This window comes from Alligator mississippiensis, chromosome 1 (genome assembly GCF_030867095.1).
Source record: "Alligator mississippiensis isolate rAllMis1 chromosome 1, rAllMis1, whole genome shotgun sequence".
NCBI lineage: Eukaryota > Metazoa > Chordata > Crocodylia > Alligatoridae > Alligator > Alligator mississippiensis.
In genome coordinates this window covers 236,188,535-236,207,124 of record NC_081824.1, presented here as the reverse complement: position 1 = coordinate 236,207,124, position 18,590 = coordinate 236,188,535, and the positions used below count along the sequence as shown (strand labels likewise).

Below are 18,590 nucleotides of genomic sequence, written 5' to 3'. Positions count from 1 at the left end.
TTCCCAACTTATTAGCTGTTGCGTCCTTGGAATATTAACTTGAAGATGCTGGTCATTTTTTGTACCTCAATGTCTGCCTGTCTTGGTCTGCAGTGAATCTGCTTGAGACCTAAGACTGAAATCTTCAACTGCACTGGAAGCCAGGAAGACATTTACAGCTCTACTTTACACTTTACTTCACTCCTTTGTAGGGAACTTTGCCTTCGTTGGGGAAAGCAGAAATATGCAACACACTTATTTTTGTGGTACAGTGCCTATTCTGCCAGAGTATTTGCTCTTCCTGCTTTATTGCCCAGGTATGTAATCTATCTGTTTGCCCACATCGGGCAACCTATGATGCACACTAGAGCCTTGGCTGAACTAAGTCATGACTGTTTGGACCAGCTGAGAGGACAAAGCTTTCACAATACAAACACAGCTGGGGATACTACATCTGGAGATCTGCTGTCATAACTTGAAGTTTAGTATGCACCTGGAAAGGCACACAATTTGATTTTCAAATACGTACTGATAATTCACTTTACAACTAACCTTACAGAAAAGAAAAAAACCCTCCACAAAGCTTGTTTTACCTGCGTAAAACTTGCCAAAATTCAAGTTTAAAGTTTTAACTGTTTTTCTATTAGTCAAAAAGCCTAACAGCTGAAGAAAGCTAAGAAACTTTTTTTTTTTTCCTTGCCTGAAAAATCCAAAGTGGCTTAGATTAAGTCTTTACCATGCCTGCTTTTTCCTCAGACCTGAAAAATGCCCTGCATTTGGAACTTGTCTAAGTCTATCCCAACCATGTAGTTGATCCAATGAAAAAGATCACCCATAGAAATCTTTGCCTCTTGCAAGGTGACTAAAAGAATTTAACTTTCCCGAAATATTCATCTCTGGTCAGAAATTATATAAATTGCAGCCTAAAAGGCAAATAAGTTATGGAAACTATTAACACAACCTTTAACCATACTACTTGCTTCTTTTGACTAATAAGCTATGAGAAATATATTTACTTTCCCCATAATCTTTCCTTTTGTTTTGAGTATTAACCAGATCTTGTCCTCCATATACTTCCATTTGCTTTTAAATATTTTTTAATAATTATGAACCTGTGTATTGAAGTTTCTCCTCCTCTTCTTGAGAAACTGCTTTGACTCTGCCTCTCACAGTTTTCTTCCTACTATCTACCCTTCTCTCCTTTATTCTTTCACTCATTTTCTGCTTTTTCCCCTCAATCCTTGCAGTTTGTTCTGTTTCTTTTGATTGGCACACTACCTGCACGTGGACACGGTGAACATCAGGTACAACAGAATGGTACTGAAAGGAGGTATCTAAAGGAACACGATGTTGACCTAACTTTATGCTTGTAAGGAAAAAGCTGAAAACATCTTGTCCTACCTCAAACGTGTGATCCAGTCTATACACGGGTGAGGAGTTCATAGCGCTGACAACCTCGAGGACACCATTGAAGTTGTTCAGCTCTTGAAAAACTTGCAGGATCTCAATTATCCGACTTACTACAATTGCTCTTTCCTCCAAGTTTTCTGTTTCTATGATGCATCTAAGAATACAAGCAGAACACATAATTTTGCAAAAACAATAATTAAGTTATAGCACAAAGTTTACCATCCTGAAATGTTTCAACTGATCCAACAAAACTTTCAAAGTAACAGGACAGTTTTAGAAATATCTGGAACAAGGCAAGTCCTATTTCTCAGTTGAAAAGAGCTGGAAAGCCAAACTGCAGCACTTAGCCATTCCCCCAGTAAGGGGGTCCTCTCAAACACTTTCTCCCTGGTTACCTCTTGGGAAGCATCTGAAAGGACCACAATGTCATTTAAAGTCCAGAAACAGAGATTTAAGACAATGACTTACTTTTCAAACCACAAGGTGAGATTAGTAGTGTGTCTTATCATTTTGAGAAGATTGGGAGAATTAATTTCTTTATCTTCCTTTGTCCACACACTTCCCACAAGCTCTGATGGTTGTACAGCTCTATAAAAACCAAAACCAAATTAAAAAAAAATACAATAATATCCAGTTTTTAACAAAAGCTATTATTCTAAAACCATCTTAATTGATGGATTTAAATTATTACAGGATGACTACTTGAAAAAAATAACTTGGCTAAGTAGTGACTACTATCAACTGTATCAGAATTCTAACTGCATAAATAAAACTAGTATTCTTGTTTACATCACACTATATATCAACAAAATATACCACTGAGCATATTAACAATCATTTCCATTCAACAAAATGAAGAATAAAATCTAAATCTTATTCACCCTAATGAGATGTGACCTCCTAACGTCCATGGGTTCCTGTAGCCACAACACTTCACATAAAATCAGAAGCATCTTTACATGTCCTCTGGGATGGGGGAGGGGTGCTTTAATTAGAGCAGCTCTTGGGAACCACTCTAATTAAAAGTCCCTGGAGCATCTTGTGTATTTAGTGTTCTGCGCTTCAAAATGGCAGTGGGGGCACTTTAAGTACAGCTTGTTTGAGGAGCTTTTTTCCTGCCACCATTTTGAAGTGTAGGGATGCTGAATACATGCAATGTGGAAGTTGCCGGAGCATGTTAATTAGCATGCTCGGCTAATCGAGCCTGCTCTGATGTGTGCTAATTAGCGAGCTTCAGAGCACACGTCCAGCACATATATAGGTGCCCCAGGGTATGAAGAAAAATGGCTGAAGCGGTTTTCATGTTTCTCAAAGGTCTGCCAATTCTGAAGGTATCAGGAGGTGTTCTTCTGCTGTACAGTTCAGTTGATAGTAGACACTGGTTACCCGTGCTTGGATATATTGGGAACCATGATATACACAGATACTTTTGCTTTGTGATTCATCTTTAGAATCCTTTGCTGCATAGCCAACAACTAAAATACCATATAGATCAAGGGGCTGTACCACTAGCCCTGCTCCATAAAGGCCTACAAAGGACATTTCAAATTAGGAAATATTTGTTGCTTTGTGCCATAGTATCACATGGTACATTTAGTTTTCTAACAATTACCTGTAAAGATCTGACTCGAGTAAAGTGAGCTGTCGAGCAATTTCTATTGGGTGCAAAGTGAGCAAGTCAAAAGTCTCTATATGTCCTGGTTTGCTAATATGCCATTCAATTGCAGGAGGTGAGCTTTCAAAAGTAATATTGTGACTTGGCCCAATGGCTTGTGCCTGCTTTTTCCGGTGGATTATCTTTGTGATTGATTCAACCCATTTCTTCATAGCTTTACCTGGCATAGAGAAACAACATCAGCATTTATTTACCTCTTCATTCTATGAATGACTAAAGAAGCCAATGTACTTTTTAAGTCTCTAGATTTACTCAACAAAATAACACGTAGCACTTTGTACTTCAATACTAGAAAACAGGTTTTCCTGAGGTCCTGAAAACACTCCCAAATCGTTACGTCTCAAGGCCCTTAGGTATGCACTGAACAGAGTTTAATTTTGTTGCAGATGGACAAGCTGAGGTACATGGAGGTATCACTTGCCAAAAGCTGAACAGTGGTTCCCTGAAAAGGCAGGAAAAAGTACTCACGGGCCCAATTATCCTGTTAGCTTCATATGCAAGGGCATTTCATGCATGAAGTTGATGGGATAATTAATTGAGCCTTTGAAGTCCTTAACCCCTGATTCTTATGTTGTATGCACCAGACTAGTTTTCCAAATTACCCAATCTACAGATAATTTGCTGATGGTCCACAGAAAGCTGGTACTCACTCTCCCATTTTCAGCTGCTAAATATATTATACTATAATAAACTATATGCACTAAATATACATTAAATACTTTCCACATTTTACCTTTCCCTGTATGCAACTGCTGCAGCTGCCATACTCATTACTACAAATGAACGGGAAAGGTTTGCTGCATAACCATGAACTGGAGGGATAAGCTGGCCTATGACAGTTTCTCCAGATATGGTTCACACTGCAAATCAGTTGGAGACCTCTGGCTCCAGCAAATAAGGTGTTTTGCAATTAAAGTTTTATGCAAGTTACATCCAACTATAATTTAAGTAGGTGATTACCAAAAAAGACTATTCCATTCGGTCCTTAAAACTAGCCACTCAGTTATTGCCAATTTTCATTTATATTAATCCATTTACAATACACCTAGAACCATGTCAACCAGATTCAATGAAGACATAATCCATTGTTCTGACTATGAATAGAAATAATTTTTTCTGTTTAAATGATCCATTTACACTATGTTACAGAACGGAAGTCATTAGGAGTAGTCATTTTTTCTCTTTTCTTTATCCCACAACCATAAGGAAGTATCACCACAAAGATGTGTAAGACTCAACTTTTGTTTTAAACTGATATTCACTGCAATCATAAATACCTCTTACTGTCCCAATGAATTCTTCCAATCGTTGCAAAAGTTCAACATCTCTCTCAAAGTCATAGAAGTGGTGTTCCACCCAATGCCGACATACATTTAAGACTCTACAGTATTAAAAGGAGAAATTGTAAATATTTTGGGAGAGATTTTAACTCTACTATCTGACAGTGCCTAGCATGGCCAACCCATGCTGAAGTGAGTAGATTAGTGGATCAAATACAGCTGAAGTACAGTTTACGTTTCACAGTACACGTTAACAATAAATTCCAAGATGCTGATTATCCGCCTTACACAGTTGTGTCTCAAAGCTCAGAATAATGCCATCATTTAGAAAAGAAACGTTACTTGGAATGTCTTCCAAACACATTACCTCAAGTCAAAGGCATAGATTTCAGAAGGCCCCTTAGAGAACACTAGTGCCTAATTTGTAATGTAGCAATTCTAGAATCTGGCACAGGGTTTGCCTCTGACTTCTCATTCTGGAGGTCCTGAGCTTAAGTCAACAAAGAGTCTTGGGGAATGAGGTTAAAATAGCTGACCACTAAATTACTGTATCTACATCTCTACATATCTTCAGAATGACTCTAGATCATAGGGAAAGTGTACCTGCAAATAACTCTACTAACAAGAACTTAATTTTACTCTTTTAAAAAAAATTATCATCTAATGAGCTACCAAATACAAAGAAAGAAATATGGTAGTTCTTGGGTACAGAATGAAGAAACAGACCTAGGTTTGCATGCAAGGGGATATAAGTTAGATACAAGTCCTCCCTCCCTACTGTTATCATTATTAGTGGCTCACGACATTCCTACCTCTGGAATTTGCAGCTTTTCTGCAATACTTACCGCAGCTGTACTGGTTGTATGTATTCTTTTCTAAACCTCTTTAACTCTGCACTGGGAGGCTGGTCTCCATTCTCCATAGCCATACGATCAGCTGCCGTTGGCTCAGGCTCTGGAATTTCAAACCTAGCACAGACGGAGCAAACAAAGAGAAGCAAAACTTTAACGAAAATTAGGTAGATGGGAGCAAATCCTTCACTGTTAAAATTGCTCAGAACAAATATTAACATAACAGTGAAGTTTCTGATTCAGTGAAAGGCAGCTTTGACTTCAACACTGCACAAACCCTGCCCTGCTCATCTAAAAAAAAAAACCAAAACAGGTTTATATCACAACATGAAAAAGAGTGGAGCTGCACTTACTTTTACAGTATTTGCTAATACAGATTCCAGAACGATAATAACTTGGGGGCAAGGTTCCCTTGAAGGTGCGCGGCCGCGCACAACTAAAAGTGTGGCCATGCATAGCCTTTTCAAGGTCGCGCACCAAGAGAGGCTGAGGCAGGAGCCTGGCACGGGTTCCGCTGGCTCTGGGGAAGTGCTCTGCTCCTCCGCATCAGGGCCGGGGAGCAGAGCACTTCCCCATAGCCAGCGGAGCCCGCACCAGCCCCCAACCCCAGCCTCCATCCCTGCCTTGCCTCACCTCAGGGAGGAGCCGCTGCCTGCCCCAAGTGAGGCTCCGCCAGCTCCAGGACACTGCTCCGCTCCCCCACGTCACCTCAGGGAGCGAGGAGGCATGTGGCATCAGGGCCGGAGAGAGAAGCAGTGTCCCGGAGCCGGCGGAGCCTCACTGGGGCAGGCAGCGGCTCCTCCCCGAGGTGAGGCAAGGCAGGGATGGAGGTTGGTGCGGGCGGCTGGCGTGAGCCCCGCTGGCTCTGGGGAAGTGCTCCACTCCCTGGCCCTGATGCGGGGAAGCAGACAGCACCTCCCCGGGGCCGGGGAGCCCGTGCCAGGCTCCGGCTCCAGCCCCTGGTCCCTGGCTCCAGTCCCTGGCCCTTGGCCCCAGCTCCTGGCCCCTGGCTCCAGCCTCCGGGCCCCAGCCCCCTTCGGTAAATGTCCCATGCTGGACCGAGGTGGCACACTCATGGACAGAGGCAGCGCGCTCGTGGACTGCTGCTCCTTAAAGGGAACACTGCTTGGGAGCCAGATCCTAAACATAAAGTCCACTTATTTCAATGGAGCGTCATCAAGTTATATGAGCTGATAATTTTTTAACTTGATTTTATACTGTCACACTTGCTTTTGAAAACTTAAGAGGACGGTGACAAATTACACCTATCTTTAAAAAGTTAAATAAAGAATAAAAAAAATTAATAAACTTTAAAAATTGATACTCTGTATAAAAAATATGGATTTCTACATAAATGAAGAGTTAAAAACATACCTTTCTATCAGTAGACTCAATAATTCTTGAGGTTTACAAAAGGATCTATATGTTGTGAGAAATGTCCGAACAAAATTCGGGTCTAAGGAATAAAAAAAAATAATTTTGCTTTCATATCACTGAGTTCCTTTACTACTAATACTTAATAAAACTTAAAATGAACTTTAGCTTCTAAACCCAAGTGTACTTGGTGCTAGGACTACTAAGTCAACACGCTGTATAGCATACTCAACAATTTCATTGTTATTTTAGTAACAATTTTGAACTTCCTGGAATGGCAATACAAGGTACGTGTCTTAGAACAGGGGTTGGCAACCCCTGGCACACATGCCAGAGTATGGTATGCGAAGGTATTTTATACGGTGGAGAAGGCGCTTGGGCTGCACTGCCACAATAAGGATTGGCCCCCTTGCTGCTCCCCTGAGGTATGTGTGCACCTGCCATCAGCAACAAGCCAGCCTGGGGCTCTGCAGAACTTAGTGCAGTGGCTTGCAGCTTCCCAGCTGCCTGCTACAGCCAGGCTCTGGCCAAGCCCCTGTCACTCACCACAGAGCCCAGGCTGCTCCCAGTAGGTGATGGGGAGGCTGCAAGGAACTGCACTGAGATCTGCAGAGCCCCAGCCAGGCTCCTTGCTGGTGGCGGGTATACACGCGCCTCCAGGCAGACAGTGGGGAAGGGGCCAGGGCTGAGTTGCCACAAGAAGGGGGCCCCTTGCAGCTCCCCTCCCATCAGAGCCATCCCTAGGGGTGTGTGGGGCCCAGGGCATATCAGCCTGTGCAGGGCCGGGGGAGGGAAGGGTGGTGAGTGGCCCGAGCACAGAGCCAGCAGCATGAGGCAGGGCCTGTACGGCACTGTCCACGGGGCCTCCCTAAAGCACAGGGTCTGGGGCAGCTGCCCCGCTCACCCCCCCACTAGGGATGGCTCAGGCCACCATCCGCCCCTGGTAGGCCAACATCTTACAAGTCGAGGTTGGGGTGTTTCTAGCACTCTGCTCTAAAAAGTTGCCAACTCCTGACTTAGAATCAATTTCAGCTATATTTTGAAGTTACTAATAAAAATAAATTTTGCATGTTAAAAATCATTATAATAAGCAGATAATTTTTTTGTAACTTTAAACTGCATTTTTATAAACACGTTAATATATACACCATTCTTTTAGTGAGTCATCTGGTCCACAGTCCTCTAATAGCAGCCACCGCCAGATGATTTTTCAAAAAATGGGCAAGAAATGTAATAGAAGACAGTTACATAATGACTTTCTAATGCCATAACTAGTGTGACTGCTATTGGATTACACTCGTCCAGTTTTAGTTCTAGTTAAAGAAGTCAAAATATTTCATTCTTACATTTCACTGACCTTTAGAATTTTTTAAAGATAAATTTAAAAGGAAATCTGAAACAGAGACATTTTGAAAATAAAAACCAAAATGTTTCACTTAGAAAATGCTAAAATGAAACTGTCATAACTCAATGATTTTTAGTGCCTCGGCACATTGGAATTTTCCCGCCACATGGAGCTTTCTTTGCACGGTGGATTTCTTAGCTGCAGAGAGAAATCCCCGGTGCAAAGAGTTCCCGCCACACACATGCAAATTCGTACCCCATTATTGGCTGATTCTAAATTATTCCTACGTGGCGGCTAGCAATTGGCTCACTAGCCGTATAAAAGGTTAAAGCAGTTTCCGCCCAAGTTGGAGGACTCCACAACCATCTCGTGGGGAACTCTGAGCGCGCTGTGGAGCCTAGCAAACTCCGTGTGTGTCTTGGAGGAGGACAGAGAGGCCTGATCAGCTCTTAGCCACTCCCCATCATAGTGTGAATTTGATGTATCCCCCGTGTGAAGTGCTCGAGGAGTCGTACATCGACAACTCATCTCAGTTCGGTGCAGTTTGGAAGAGATCTCACTTGTGTTTGTTTGTGTGCAACTGCAACTCAAGCAAGTTTCCTTCCTGCACTGTGACCATCGGCAGTGTAAGTAAAGCTTTCTTTGTAAAACCAATACGCTTCCGTGCCTAACTCTACTCCGTCGTGGAAAAACCCCACCTGACGGTCCGGGCTACTGGCCATAGCCTCAGACCGACCCTCGGTCCCGACAGAAACATTTTGATTTTTTTTAGATCTGATTTTCTTGAATTGTTTAGCAACATGGACAAGAACTCATGAAATGCTTCAGCATCACTAAATCTACATTTTTCACTAAAAATATTTTTTACACAAAGCATTTCACTCAGCTCAATTTGTTACTCATGTTCACAAAGAATACTGGAAAACTGAAAGAGGGTTTAGAGAAGAGTCGTGAGAAGAAAAAGATACACTTTTACAGAAAGCCTCAAGGGCTTAAAGTAGGCAGTTTATCAAAGGAAAATTAAGGGATAATTTGATCAATTAGTAAGTATGCATATCGGGAAAATAAGTTTGGTAAGGGAGGGTTTTCTTCTCACAGACGAAGGTGTAACAAGATTCAATAGCAGGAGGCTTAAGCTAAAGACATCCAGGCTAGAAGTATGGTGCTCATTTTTAGCTCTTGACCACTAGAAAATTTGCCCAAGGCTTTGGTGGTTTAAAATCAAGATGGAATATTTTCAAAAACATATACTCTAGTGCAACCACAGCCATTGGACTTGCACCATAAATTAGTTCGAGGAATTCCTAGGACCTATGTATAGTATCCAGAAAATCAGTGCAGAGAGTGAAAATGGTCCCTTCTGGCTTTGAACTCCACTGAGAAGTTAGGCTTGCACACTACATGAGGATCTAAGTCTTAAGTGTTTGTTTTATCTAAGCTCTTAGACTAGAATGTCAACATCAGGGTTACACATTCTGTTTTGGAAGGACAGAGCTGGGAGAAAAGGTAGTGGTGTTGTCTTGTATGTCAAAAACACATACACTTGTTCCCTGGTTCAGGAGGAAGACGAGCAAAACAGAATGCATTTAGGGGACAATGAAAGGTGCAAGATGCAGCACTGATACAATGGTGGGGATTTCTTATAAGCCACCTAACCACAAAGAGGAGGGGAATGAGACACTTTTCAAGCAGGTGGCAAAGTCATTTAAAAGTTATGGGATGGTACGGATGAGAGACTTCTTTTCTAGACTTCAGCTAGAAGAACAATGCAGCCAGACATAAAAATGTCAAGCCAGTTCCTAACTTGTGTGGAGGGTAACTTTCTGTTCCTGAAAGTAGGATACAACTAGGGGATCATCTATCTTGTCCTGAACAACAGGGAAGAATTGGTGGAGGATGTGAAGGCAACGAGTAACTTGGGAGGAAGCAATCACAGTATGACAGAATTCCAGAGTCTGGGACAGGGCATATAAGGTTAGCAAAATTAGGACTCTAGTTTTCAAAAAGGTGGATTTCATCCAACTCAAGGAGTTAATAGGCATGGTGTTATGGGAGGATAGACTGAAGAATAAAGACACCCAGGAGGACTGGGGCTTCTAAGGGGCACAGTATAGGAAACCAAACATGAAACTGTTCTGACACAATGGAAGCACAACAGGAATGGCAAGAGACCAACGTGGCTTTACAAGAAGATTCTAAAATGCCTCAAAGGAAAAAGAAAAGCATACAGGCAATGGAAGAATGGGCATGTCATCAAGGAAGCATACCAGGAAATAGCCAGGATCTGGGGGGACAAAATCAGGAAGTCAGAGGTAAAGAACAAGCTGCACCTAGCAGAGGACGTTAAGGACAAGAAGAGGTTCTGAGAGTATGCTGACCACAAAAGAAGGACCAAGGAAGTTGTGGGTCCTCTCTTAAGAAGCCAGGGGGAACTCCTAACTGAAGATACAAAGAAGGCAGAACTACTCAAAAGCTACTTTACTGCAGTCTTCACAAAAAGAAGACGTTTCAGCCAAACATCAAATAAGGATTATCTGGATAAGGAAGGGGGCAAGCTGAGGGAAGAGATAAGAGACAGTCAGAGAGCTTTTGTTGGGTCTGAATGAATTCAAGTCAGCAAGGCCAGATAAACTTCATCCCTGGGTCCTGAAGAAACTGGTAGAGGACATCTCAGACCCCTTGACAATGATCTTCAGGAAGTCATGGGAGACAGGCCAGGTACCAGGAGACTGGAAAAGGGCCAGTGTAGTGCCCCTCTTTAAAAGAAAAAAGGAAGGAAAAAAAAAAGCAAAAAGGAGGGCCCAGGGAACTACAGACTAGTTAGCCTCACCTCAATATCTTAAGGAAGGCTATTTGCAGCCATCTGGGGACTGATCATAAGTAGCCAGCATGGATTTATTAAAAACAAGTAATGTCAAACAAACCTGATCTCCTTCTTTGATAAAGTAACTACTTGGATGGATGAAGGAAATGCTGTGGATATAGTGTACCTGGACTTCAGCAAGACTTTTGACAAGGTCCCGTATGACCTCATAACAAATTTGGAGAAATGGGGGCTGGACAAACCTAAAAAAGAGAGAGGTAACTGGCTCAACAGCCACAAGCAAAGGGTCATTATTAACAGGTCCATGTCAGAATAGGAGGAGATTTCAAGTGGAGTCCCAGAGGGGTCCATCCTGGGCTCGGTGCTGTTTAACATGTTCATTAATGATTTGGATGCTGGCACAGACTGCTTGAGCAAGTTTGCAGACAACACGAAACTGGGAAGGACTGCCAACACATTGGAGGATGAGAGCACAATTCAGAATGATCTTGACAGATTGGAAAGTTGGGCTACACTTAACAGGATGAAGTTCAATGCAGACAAGTGCCAGGTGCTACACCTTGGAAGGAATAATAAAACCCCCCCACAAATATGAAATGGGTGACACCTGGCTGGACGACAGTACTATGGAAAAGGGGTCGAGAGTCTTGGTAGATCACAGACTCAATGTGAGTCTGCAATGTGGTGCAGTCGCATAAAAGGCAAATGCAGTTTTGGCATGCAACAACAAAAGCATTAGGCGTAAGACATGGGAGGTGATAGTGCCTCTTTACTTGGCAATAATTAGGCCTCATCTGGAGAACTGGTTGCAGTTCTGGGCTCCCCATTTAAAAAAAAAGGACATGGAAAAGTTAGAGAAGGTTGAATGGCTTGAAGTTGCAGCAAAGTAGGTTTAGACTGGATATCCAGAAAAACTTCTTCCCTGTTAGAACAGCAAGGCAGTGGAATAGACTTCCACTGCCTAGTGGAACCCTTATGCCTAGAGAAGTTGTGGACTCCCCATCACTGAAGGAGTTCAAGAAGAGGTTGAACAGCCACTGAACAGGGATCATTTAGGTGCAGCTACACCTATATTCTGCTATGGGCATTTCCCATGCTTCTGGGCTTTGTTGGCGTCTCCACCCTCTCCTTTCTGTGTCAGGGTGTTTTTAAGCTTTCCTCTGACGCACTGGGTACTGGCTGAGGACTTTGACTGGGGTGTGCCAATGCTCCCAGTGGGACCAAAGCTAGAAGTTCCTGACTACAGGGTCTTGCTCCTCTGCTCAGGGTCAAACCAACCACCATACTTGAGGTCAGGAAGGAATTTTACTCCCTGGTCAAACTGGTGCAGACTGTGGCAGTTTTTGCCTTCCTCTGCAGCAGGGGGCATGGCCCTGTGCCCAGGATTTCTTGAGCATATACTGACACTTTATACAAACAGGACATTGGCTACCGTGGTTCCCCCTGTATTACCTGTGGCAGGTTAGGGTGTTAGGTCTGTGTTGTGTCAGGGCTGACAGTAGTCTTGTGTAGTTTAAATCACGGGTGACTGGTGCCACCCAAGTCAGGGAGGCCAGGGGCCAATCAGTGATGGAGGGGGGTCCCCCCAGAGCTGATCTCACCGATGGGGGGGCATGGCCAATCTCACTAACTGGGAAATGCTAGTGGCACTTCTCCTGGTACCCCCATTCCCTGGCCAGCACTCACAGGGGGGAGCACAAGTGCTCTCACCTGCCCCCCTTGCCCGTTGCCTAAGTGGGGAGCGCTGCCTGTCAGAGGGTGCACTACCACTCTCAGGGGGTGCACGTGCACCCCCTATACATAGCCACTGGTTTAGATTATGGTTTGTATAGGATGGTTTGGATAGGGATGATCCTATCCAAGGCAGGGGGTTGGACTAGATGACTTTCAGCCCTATTTCTCTATGATAATAATAAATGTACTCATTGTGGTGGGCCATTAGGGGGCACTCCTTCACTGAGCTATCTACCTCACTGTGCCTTACTAAAAACCAAGCTCCAAGGGGCTTCCCTGGGGCACCTACATCGGGCCAACCCCCTTCATGGAGCACACCCGCAAGACTGGGGTAGCACTGCCACCACCTGGACTCAGGTCTTTGTCTAGGCAATACGCAGGCCCCATAGACCTAGGGGTTGCTTAATCCCAGCAGGTTATATCAGGGTGCTTCTATTAGCCTGAGGCATTCACCAGCAGCCTCCTGTGCAGGAGGAAAAGTAAAATAGTCGAGCCTACCTTAGCAGGTCCCTTCCTGCTTAAACACACACAGCAAGGCATACTAAAACAGATAGATTTACTGATCAAAGAGGGATGGGGGGGAAGGAATGCCAATAACAAAATATAGAAAGAAAACCAACCTGGAGCAAATTGAGTGGCTGGTCAGCTTTTTGATACACAACTAGATTACAGCCAACTAAATTTGCCTGTGATCAAAACTCTACATAAGACTACGGTCAGCCCTGACACAACACAGACCTAACATCCTAACCTGCCACAGGTAATGCAGGGGGAACCATGGTAGCTAATGTCCTGTTTGCATAAAATGTCAGTATATGCTCAAGAAATCCTGGGTTCAGAGCCATGCCCCCCGCTGAAGAAGAAGGCAAAAACTGCCACAGTCTGCGCCAATTTGACCAGGGAGTAAAATTCCTTCCTGACCTCAAGTTAAGTTTCTGGTAAGTTACTCGCTTCCTCAACCAGAGAGTGAGAAAGAGCTGTGGAGGTCCATGCTCCTGTGTGTGTTTTAAAAATGTCTGCCTGTCTTCTTTCTGGAGGGACCATCTTAAATAGCCCTCCTGACCTCACCACCTGGATCCAGCCAACATCAGGTATTTTCTCAGCATCGCTAATGCTGACCTGTGTGTTTGAGTAATGTTGCTCTCACCTTGAGGAATAGGACTACCCTCCCAGGCCAAAGGTGGGAAGTTTAACAATAGACCTGGCCACAGGGAGAGGAGAATTCCCCCTCCCTAGGGGATCCCCTAGGCAACCAGGTGGTTGTCTAGCAACCAGTTGATAGACACATGGGCAGAGAGGGAGAGGGAGAGAAGAGGGGAAAAGACAATCTTAAAAGGTGAGGAGGCTGGGAGGGAGTTCTTTCACACTCATTACTTACATAGATACCCAATACTTTCTTGGCCTCACTAATACAGTAATGTGTTGCATAGGGCAATTATGTAATAGACTATTTCCCTGCATCTCATCTAGATGCATTACTTAGCTTTACTGAATAGCCTTCTGTAATTGCATAAAAGAGAAGGTAAATAAGAAAGCCTGGCTTTCTTGTTATTCCTTTTATTATTTTGCATATATCATCCCAGTCCTTCTTACTTTCTGTCTTGACACTAAACAACCTACACTTCTCAAACTCTAAACCAGTGATTTTCAACTGGGGTTCTATGGTTGAGAAATCCAGTGTGAAAAATATTCTGACCTGTTGTGGTCCTTTACATTTTTTGCAACAAAAGAATTGCTCTATTATTTTTCTGTTGTCCAAAAGCGAGTGAAAGCTAAGAGTTGACATTTTCTGAGGGGGCCTTTAGTTTAAAAAACTAAACTAAACTGAAAATCACTGCTCTAAACAAAAAAGACCAGGAAGTCCTTGGCCCCAACAGAACACCCCAATCAGTGTTTCCATGCTTTCTTCTGTCTTTCTTTCTTCCTTTAGTTTCTGATCCCATCCTAATAAAATTTGCAACGTGTGTGTGTGTGTGTGTGTAAAAATACAGACAATCTGTTAGTCAGGATGTCTGCTCACGTGACAAGTCTCTCTTCAATACAGCCAATTTAAAAGCTAAAAAAGAACAATAACTTGTTCTGCAAGGATTTATAAATAATCACCCTTGAATTCCTAAAGAAAGGAAACGGACACTTTGCTGACGCACAAGCACTCAACATACCAAAGCTTTAAAAATAGAACAGCACTGCCCTATAGATTAAAAAAATAAAAAGGACCAGGACTTTCAAAAGTAGAAGCCACTAACCTTACTGCTCTTACACAAACATCAGAAAAAGAGAGATGGTGAAAACATACACACACTCTCTCAAAAAGACACATGCCTATGAAAACAAGGTCAAATGCTTAGATTCTAATCCAGTGACAAATGACCCTCTTTAGTGCTTGAATATGTGGAAGGGGAGTTTTGTGGAGGAAATTTCTCTTTGCAGAAATATACATGATTGGTCATACCCCCATGGAAAACTCTCTGTAGAGGTCTTCTCCAGAACCTGAAAAACAGGACACTGTGCATCTCCAATTACACTAAGAGAGTAAATTTCACATGATCTCCTGCTTTTGTAGGGTATTTTCCATGCCTCTTGGCTTTGCCAGATTCCACAAGGGTCTCAGAAGGAATTGTCCCCCTTGTTGCTACACCGGGGGGGGGGGGGGGGGGGGGAGGAGGAGAAGGAGAGGTGGCAGGGTGGAGTTTTGCCTTCCCTGGAAGCACTAAGCGTTGGCTGCAACCAAGACTGGGTATTTTGATGGGTGCACTGGCATTCTTGTTAAGACTTAAAACCAGAGGTTCCTGGTTAGACGGTCTTTCCTCTCCACTCATGGTCAGTCCAGTTGCCATATGTGCAGTCAGGAAGGAAGTTTAACCCATGGTCAGATTGGTACAAATATGGGGGGGGGGGGGGGGGGTGTTACACTCAGGAGAGCCAAGAGGGCCTGCTACAGAGGAAGGCATTTTAACAAACCTTGCAGCAACAGAACATTGGCTGCCACTGTCCCCCTGCCTTACCTGTGCAATTTAGGGTGTTGTGTCTTGCGGCTATGTCATGATTGACCATATAGTTCTACTAATCGGTTAGACCAGGGGTGTCAAACTGATCTGGCTCCACGGACCAGATGAACATTGCTGGATCAGTCAGTAGGCTGGAGCAGCCCTGCCAGAGTGCAGGGCCATCCAGCAGAATGCTGCATGCAGCAGTCCTGCTCAGGGCCTTTGCTCCAGGTGGCACGGGAACTGGAACTGGCACTGAGGGTACAACATGCAGCCTAGGGGGTCAGCATGGGGGATATGCTGCATTCTGTGCCATGCTGGACCAGCCCAGGAGTGCTGGCTCTGAGGCTGGTCCAGATCAGGCTGTGCTGGAGCTAGCACACAAGACCAGAGCAGTGGGGTATGCAGTATGCAGCCCAGGGGGCCAGCTCGGGGTGCACAATACACACACTGTTGTGCTGGCTCCGGCATGGCTTGATCCAGACCAACCCTGGAGCCAGCATTCAGGGACTGGTCCAGTGTGGTGCAGTATGCAGAGCATGTCCCGTGCTGGCCACCCTGAGCTACATGCAGAACCTGCTGCTTCGGTTCCAGCACATGTGCCAGACTGGCTCTGCACACTGCATGCAGCCCAAGGTGCAGTTCTAGAACCACAGGTTGGATCATATGGCTCTCCAGAGCAGATCCACCCTTTTATTTGTACATTTGACACCCCTGGGTTAGATAAAGGATTTGTATAGGATGGTTTGGATATGATCCTGCCTCTGGCAGAGGGCTGGACTAGATGACCTCTGATGGTCCTCTTCCAGTCCTACCTCTCTATGATTCCAAGTACATCTTCAGTTTGTTCTTTAAAACATAACTAAATTTAGCTATGCTGTGAGGGTACTTGCAACACATGGGCGAACTCTGGGTAATTTTTCTGTCTATAATGACTAACCCAGGTACAAGATCATAGAATCATAGAAAATGAGGGTTGGAAGGGACCTCAGGAGGTCATCTAGCCCAACCCCCTGCTCAACACACAACCATCCCCAACTAGATCATTCCAGCCTGGACTTTGTCAAGCTGGGCCTTAAAAAATTCCAAGGATGGAGATTCCACCACCACTCTAAGTAACCTGTTCCAGTGCTTCATCAGTCTTCTAGCGAGAACGTTTTTCCTAACATCCCAAGAGATAAAAGTTTACAATATATTCACAGCTAACGAGAAGTCTTGTATTAAATATCATGTAACAGATATACAGAGAAGTTACTAAGAGTATGTCTGCACACTGTAAGGCAGTGCTGTTTAGAGAGATCGCAACTAGCTCTCTAGATGCTAATTCCTGAACTGAAAAAATATAGCAGTGTTCATGTGACACTGTGCTCAGGCTAATTAGCTCTGCTGAGTTAGCACAAAACTAGATATAATCCTGACTTACCCAGCTTCACTCAGCACATTGCTGTCAGATCCTCTCCAAGATTACAACAAGGCTCTTCACAGAACCCCAGAGAGCAAGTCAGGTAGATCAGGCACATTTTCTGTCTGGGTTTTCCAATTTATCAAGCAGGATTAATACTCCCAGCTCTGGCACAACACTGTGTAGCCCTGAACAAGCCAAATAACTGCTCTGGGCCTCAGTCATCCCACCTCAAGGCTCTGTGGAGGACTACAGAGTGCAAGGAATTATTTTTTATATGTCTATGGTGGGAGGATGCATACCTAAGAAAGAAAAACCAGGACACGTTTGGGCTGTCACCTTGGCCTTACCAGCTATCCACAGGCTAAGGGGAATCCTACAGGGGAAGGCTGCAAAAGAAAAGATCCATTTTCTCATCTTTCTGAGCTTTGCTTGTTGCCACAAGGGGTTGGGAGGGAATTTCTCTTCCATGCTACATGTTAGGGTTTCGGGGCTTTTTAGGCCTTCCTCAGAAGCACAGGGTGTTGGCTGCAGCAAAGGCTACAGATTGGGACTGGGGTGTGCCAATGTTCCTGCTGGGACTTAAATATGGAGGTTCCTGGCTACAGAGTCTTGCCCCTCTGCTCAAGGTCAAATGAGTTACTAAATTTGGGGGTTAGGAAGGAATTTTACCCTATGGCCAAACTGGCACAGACTGAGGGGGGGGGGGGGGGGGTTGCCTTCTTCTGTACTGGGGGGGAATAGCCCTCTTCCTGGAATCTCTTGAGAGCATATTAACAACCTTCACAGACACACACGATGTTGTCTGCTGTTGTGCCCTTGCTCTACCTCATATCAGGTTCAGATGTTACATCTTGTGCTATGTCAAGGTTGACTGTGGTTTGGCTAAGAGGTTAGACCAGGGGTAGGCAACCCCTGGCACGGGTACCAGTGTAGCACTCAAAGACATTTTACTTGGCACGCATGCCTCTGGGTGGATGGTGGGGAAGGGGCAGGGTCTACACAGCCACAACAAGGATCAGGCCCTTCATGGCTCCCCCACCATCTGCCCCTGGCACTCCAACATCTTACAAGTTGAAGTTGTAGGTGTTTTTGGCACCCTGCCCAAAAACATTGCCAACCCCTGGGTTAGACAATGGATTTTTACAGGATGGTTTGGATAGGGATGATCCTGCCTTAGGCAGAGGCAGGGATGACTGCCCTGAGCCCGACAGAGCTGGGTGGTGTGGCCATGGTGACTCTGAGCCGCCACCGCTGGCTTTGCATCTGGACACTTGCTACCCCCCCACCCGCCCCTGCCACTGGTGGCGGTTTTTTTACATCCAGGGTACAAGGGATCAAAGCGGGAGCAGGGCCCCGCACGAGCTGATTTGCCCTGGGCCCCGCACCCTGCTCGGGTCAGCTCTGGGCAGGGGGTTGGTCTAGATCAGTGTTTCTCAAAGTGGTGGTCCGCGGACTGATGCTGATCCGTGAGCCACCAGTTGCCAGTCCACAGCGAGTTGCCAGGAAAGAAAGAAATATATTTTCAGAAGCATAACTGATGTATCACAGTGCCACAGTTTGTACATTCCAACACTCTAGGTGACGTCACGTCATGCGAGGTGAGGAAAGAGAAAAAAACAACCGGTCGCGCATTTGTGTAGCGCTGTTACACGCAGTTGCTGCCACTGGCTGAACTGGGCACAGGTCCCTGGCCCACTGGAAAAAAAAATTGCTGGTCCGCCACATC

General features: G+C 44.6%; 1 protein-coding gene across 1 annotated transcript in view; it reads right to left on the bottom strand.

The window, feature by feature from the left end:
• The window catches only part of SOS1 (SOS Ras/Rac guanine nucleotide exchange factor 1), a 79,645-nt gene that overhangs the window by 16,910 nt on the left and 44,145 nt on the right, over window positions 1-18,590 (bottom strand). Inside the window, exons 11-16 of the mRNA XM_059720289.1 lie at window positions 6,570-6,651; window positions 5,190-5,312; window positions 4,342-4,445; window positions 3,002-3,224; window positions 1,858-1,977; window positions 1,381-1,543 (exon numbers count right to left, since the gene is read on the bottom strand). Of these exons, the coding sequence (XP_059576272.1) occupies window positions 1,381-1,543; window positions 1,858-1,977; window positions 3,002-3,224; window positions 4,342-4,445; window positions 5,190-5,312; window positions 6,570-6,651 (815 nt within the window). The remainder of the gene's footprint in view (window positions 1-1,380; window positions 1,544-1,857; window positions 1,978-3,001; window positions 3,225-4,341; window positions 4,446-5,189; window positions 5,313-6,569; window positions 6,652-18,590) is intronic.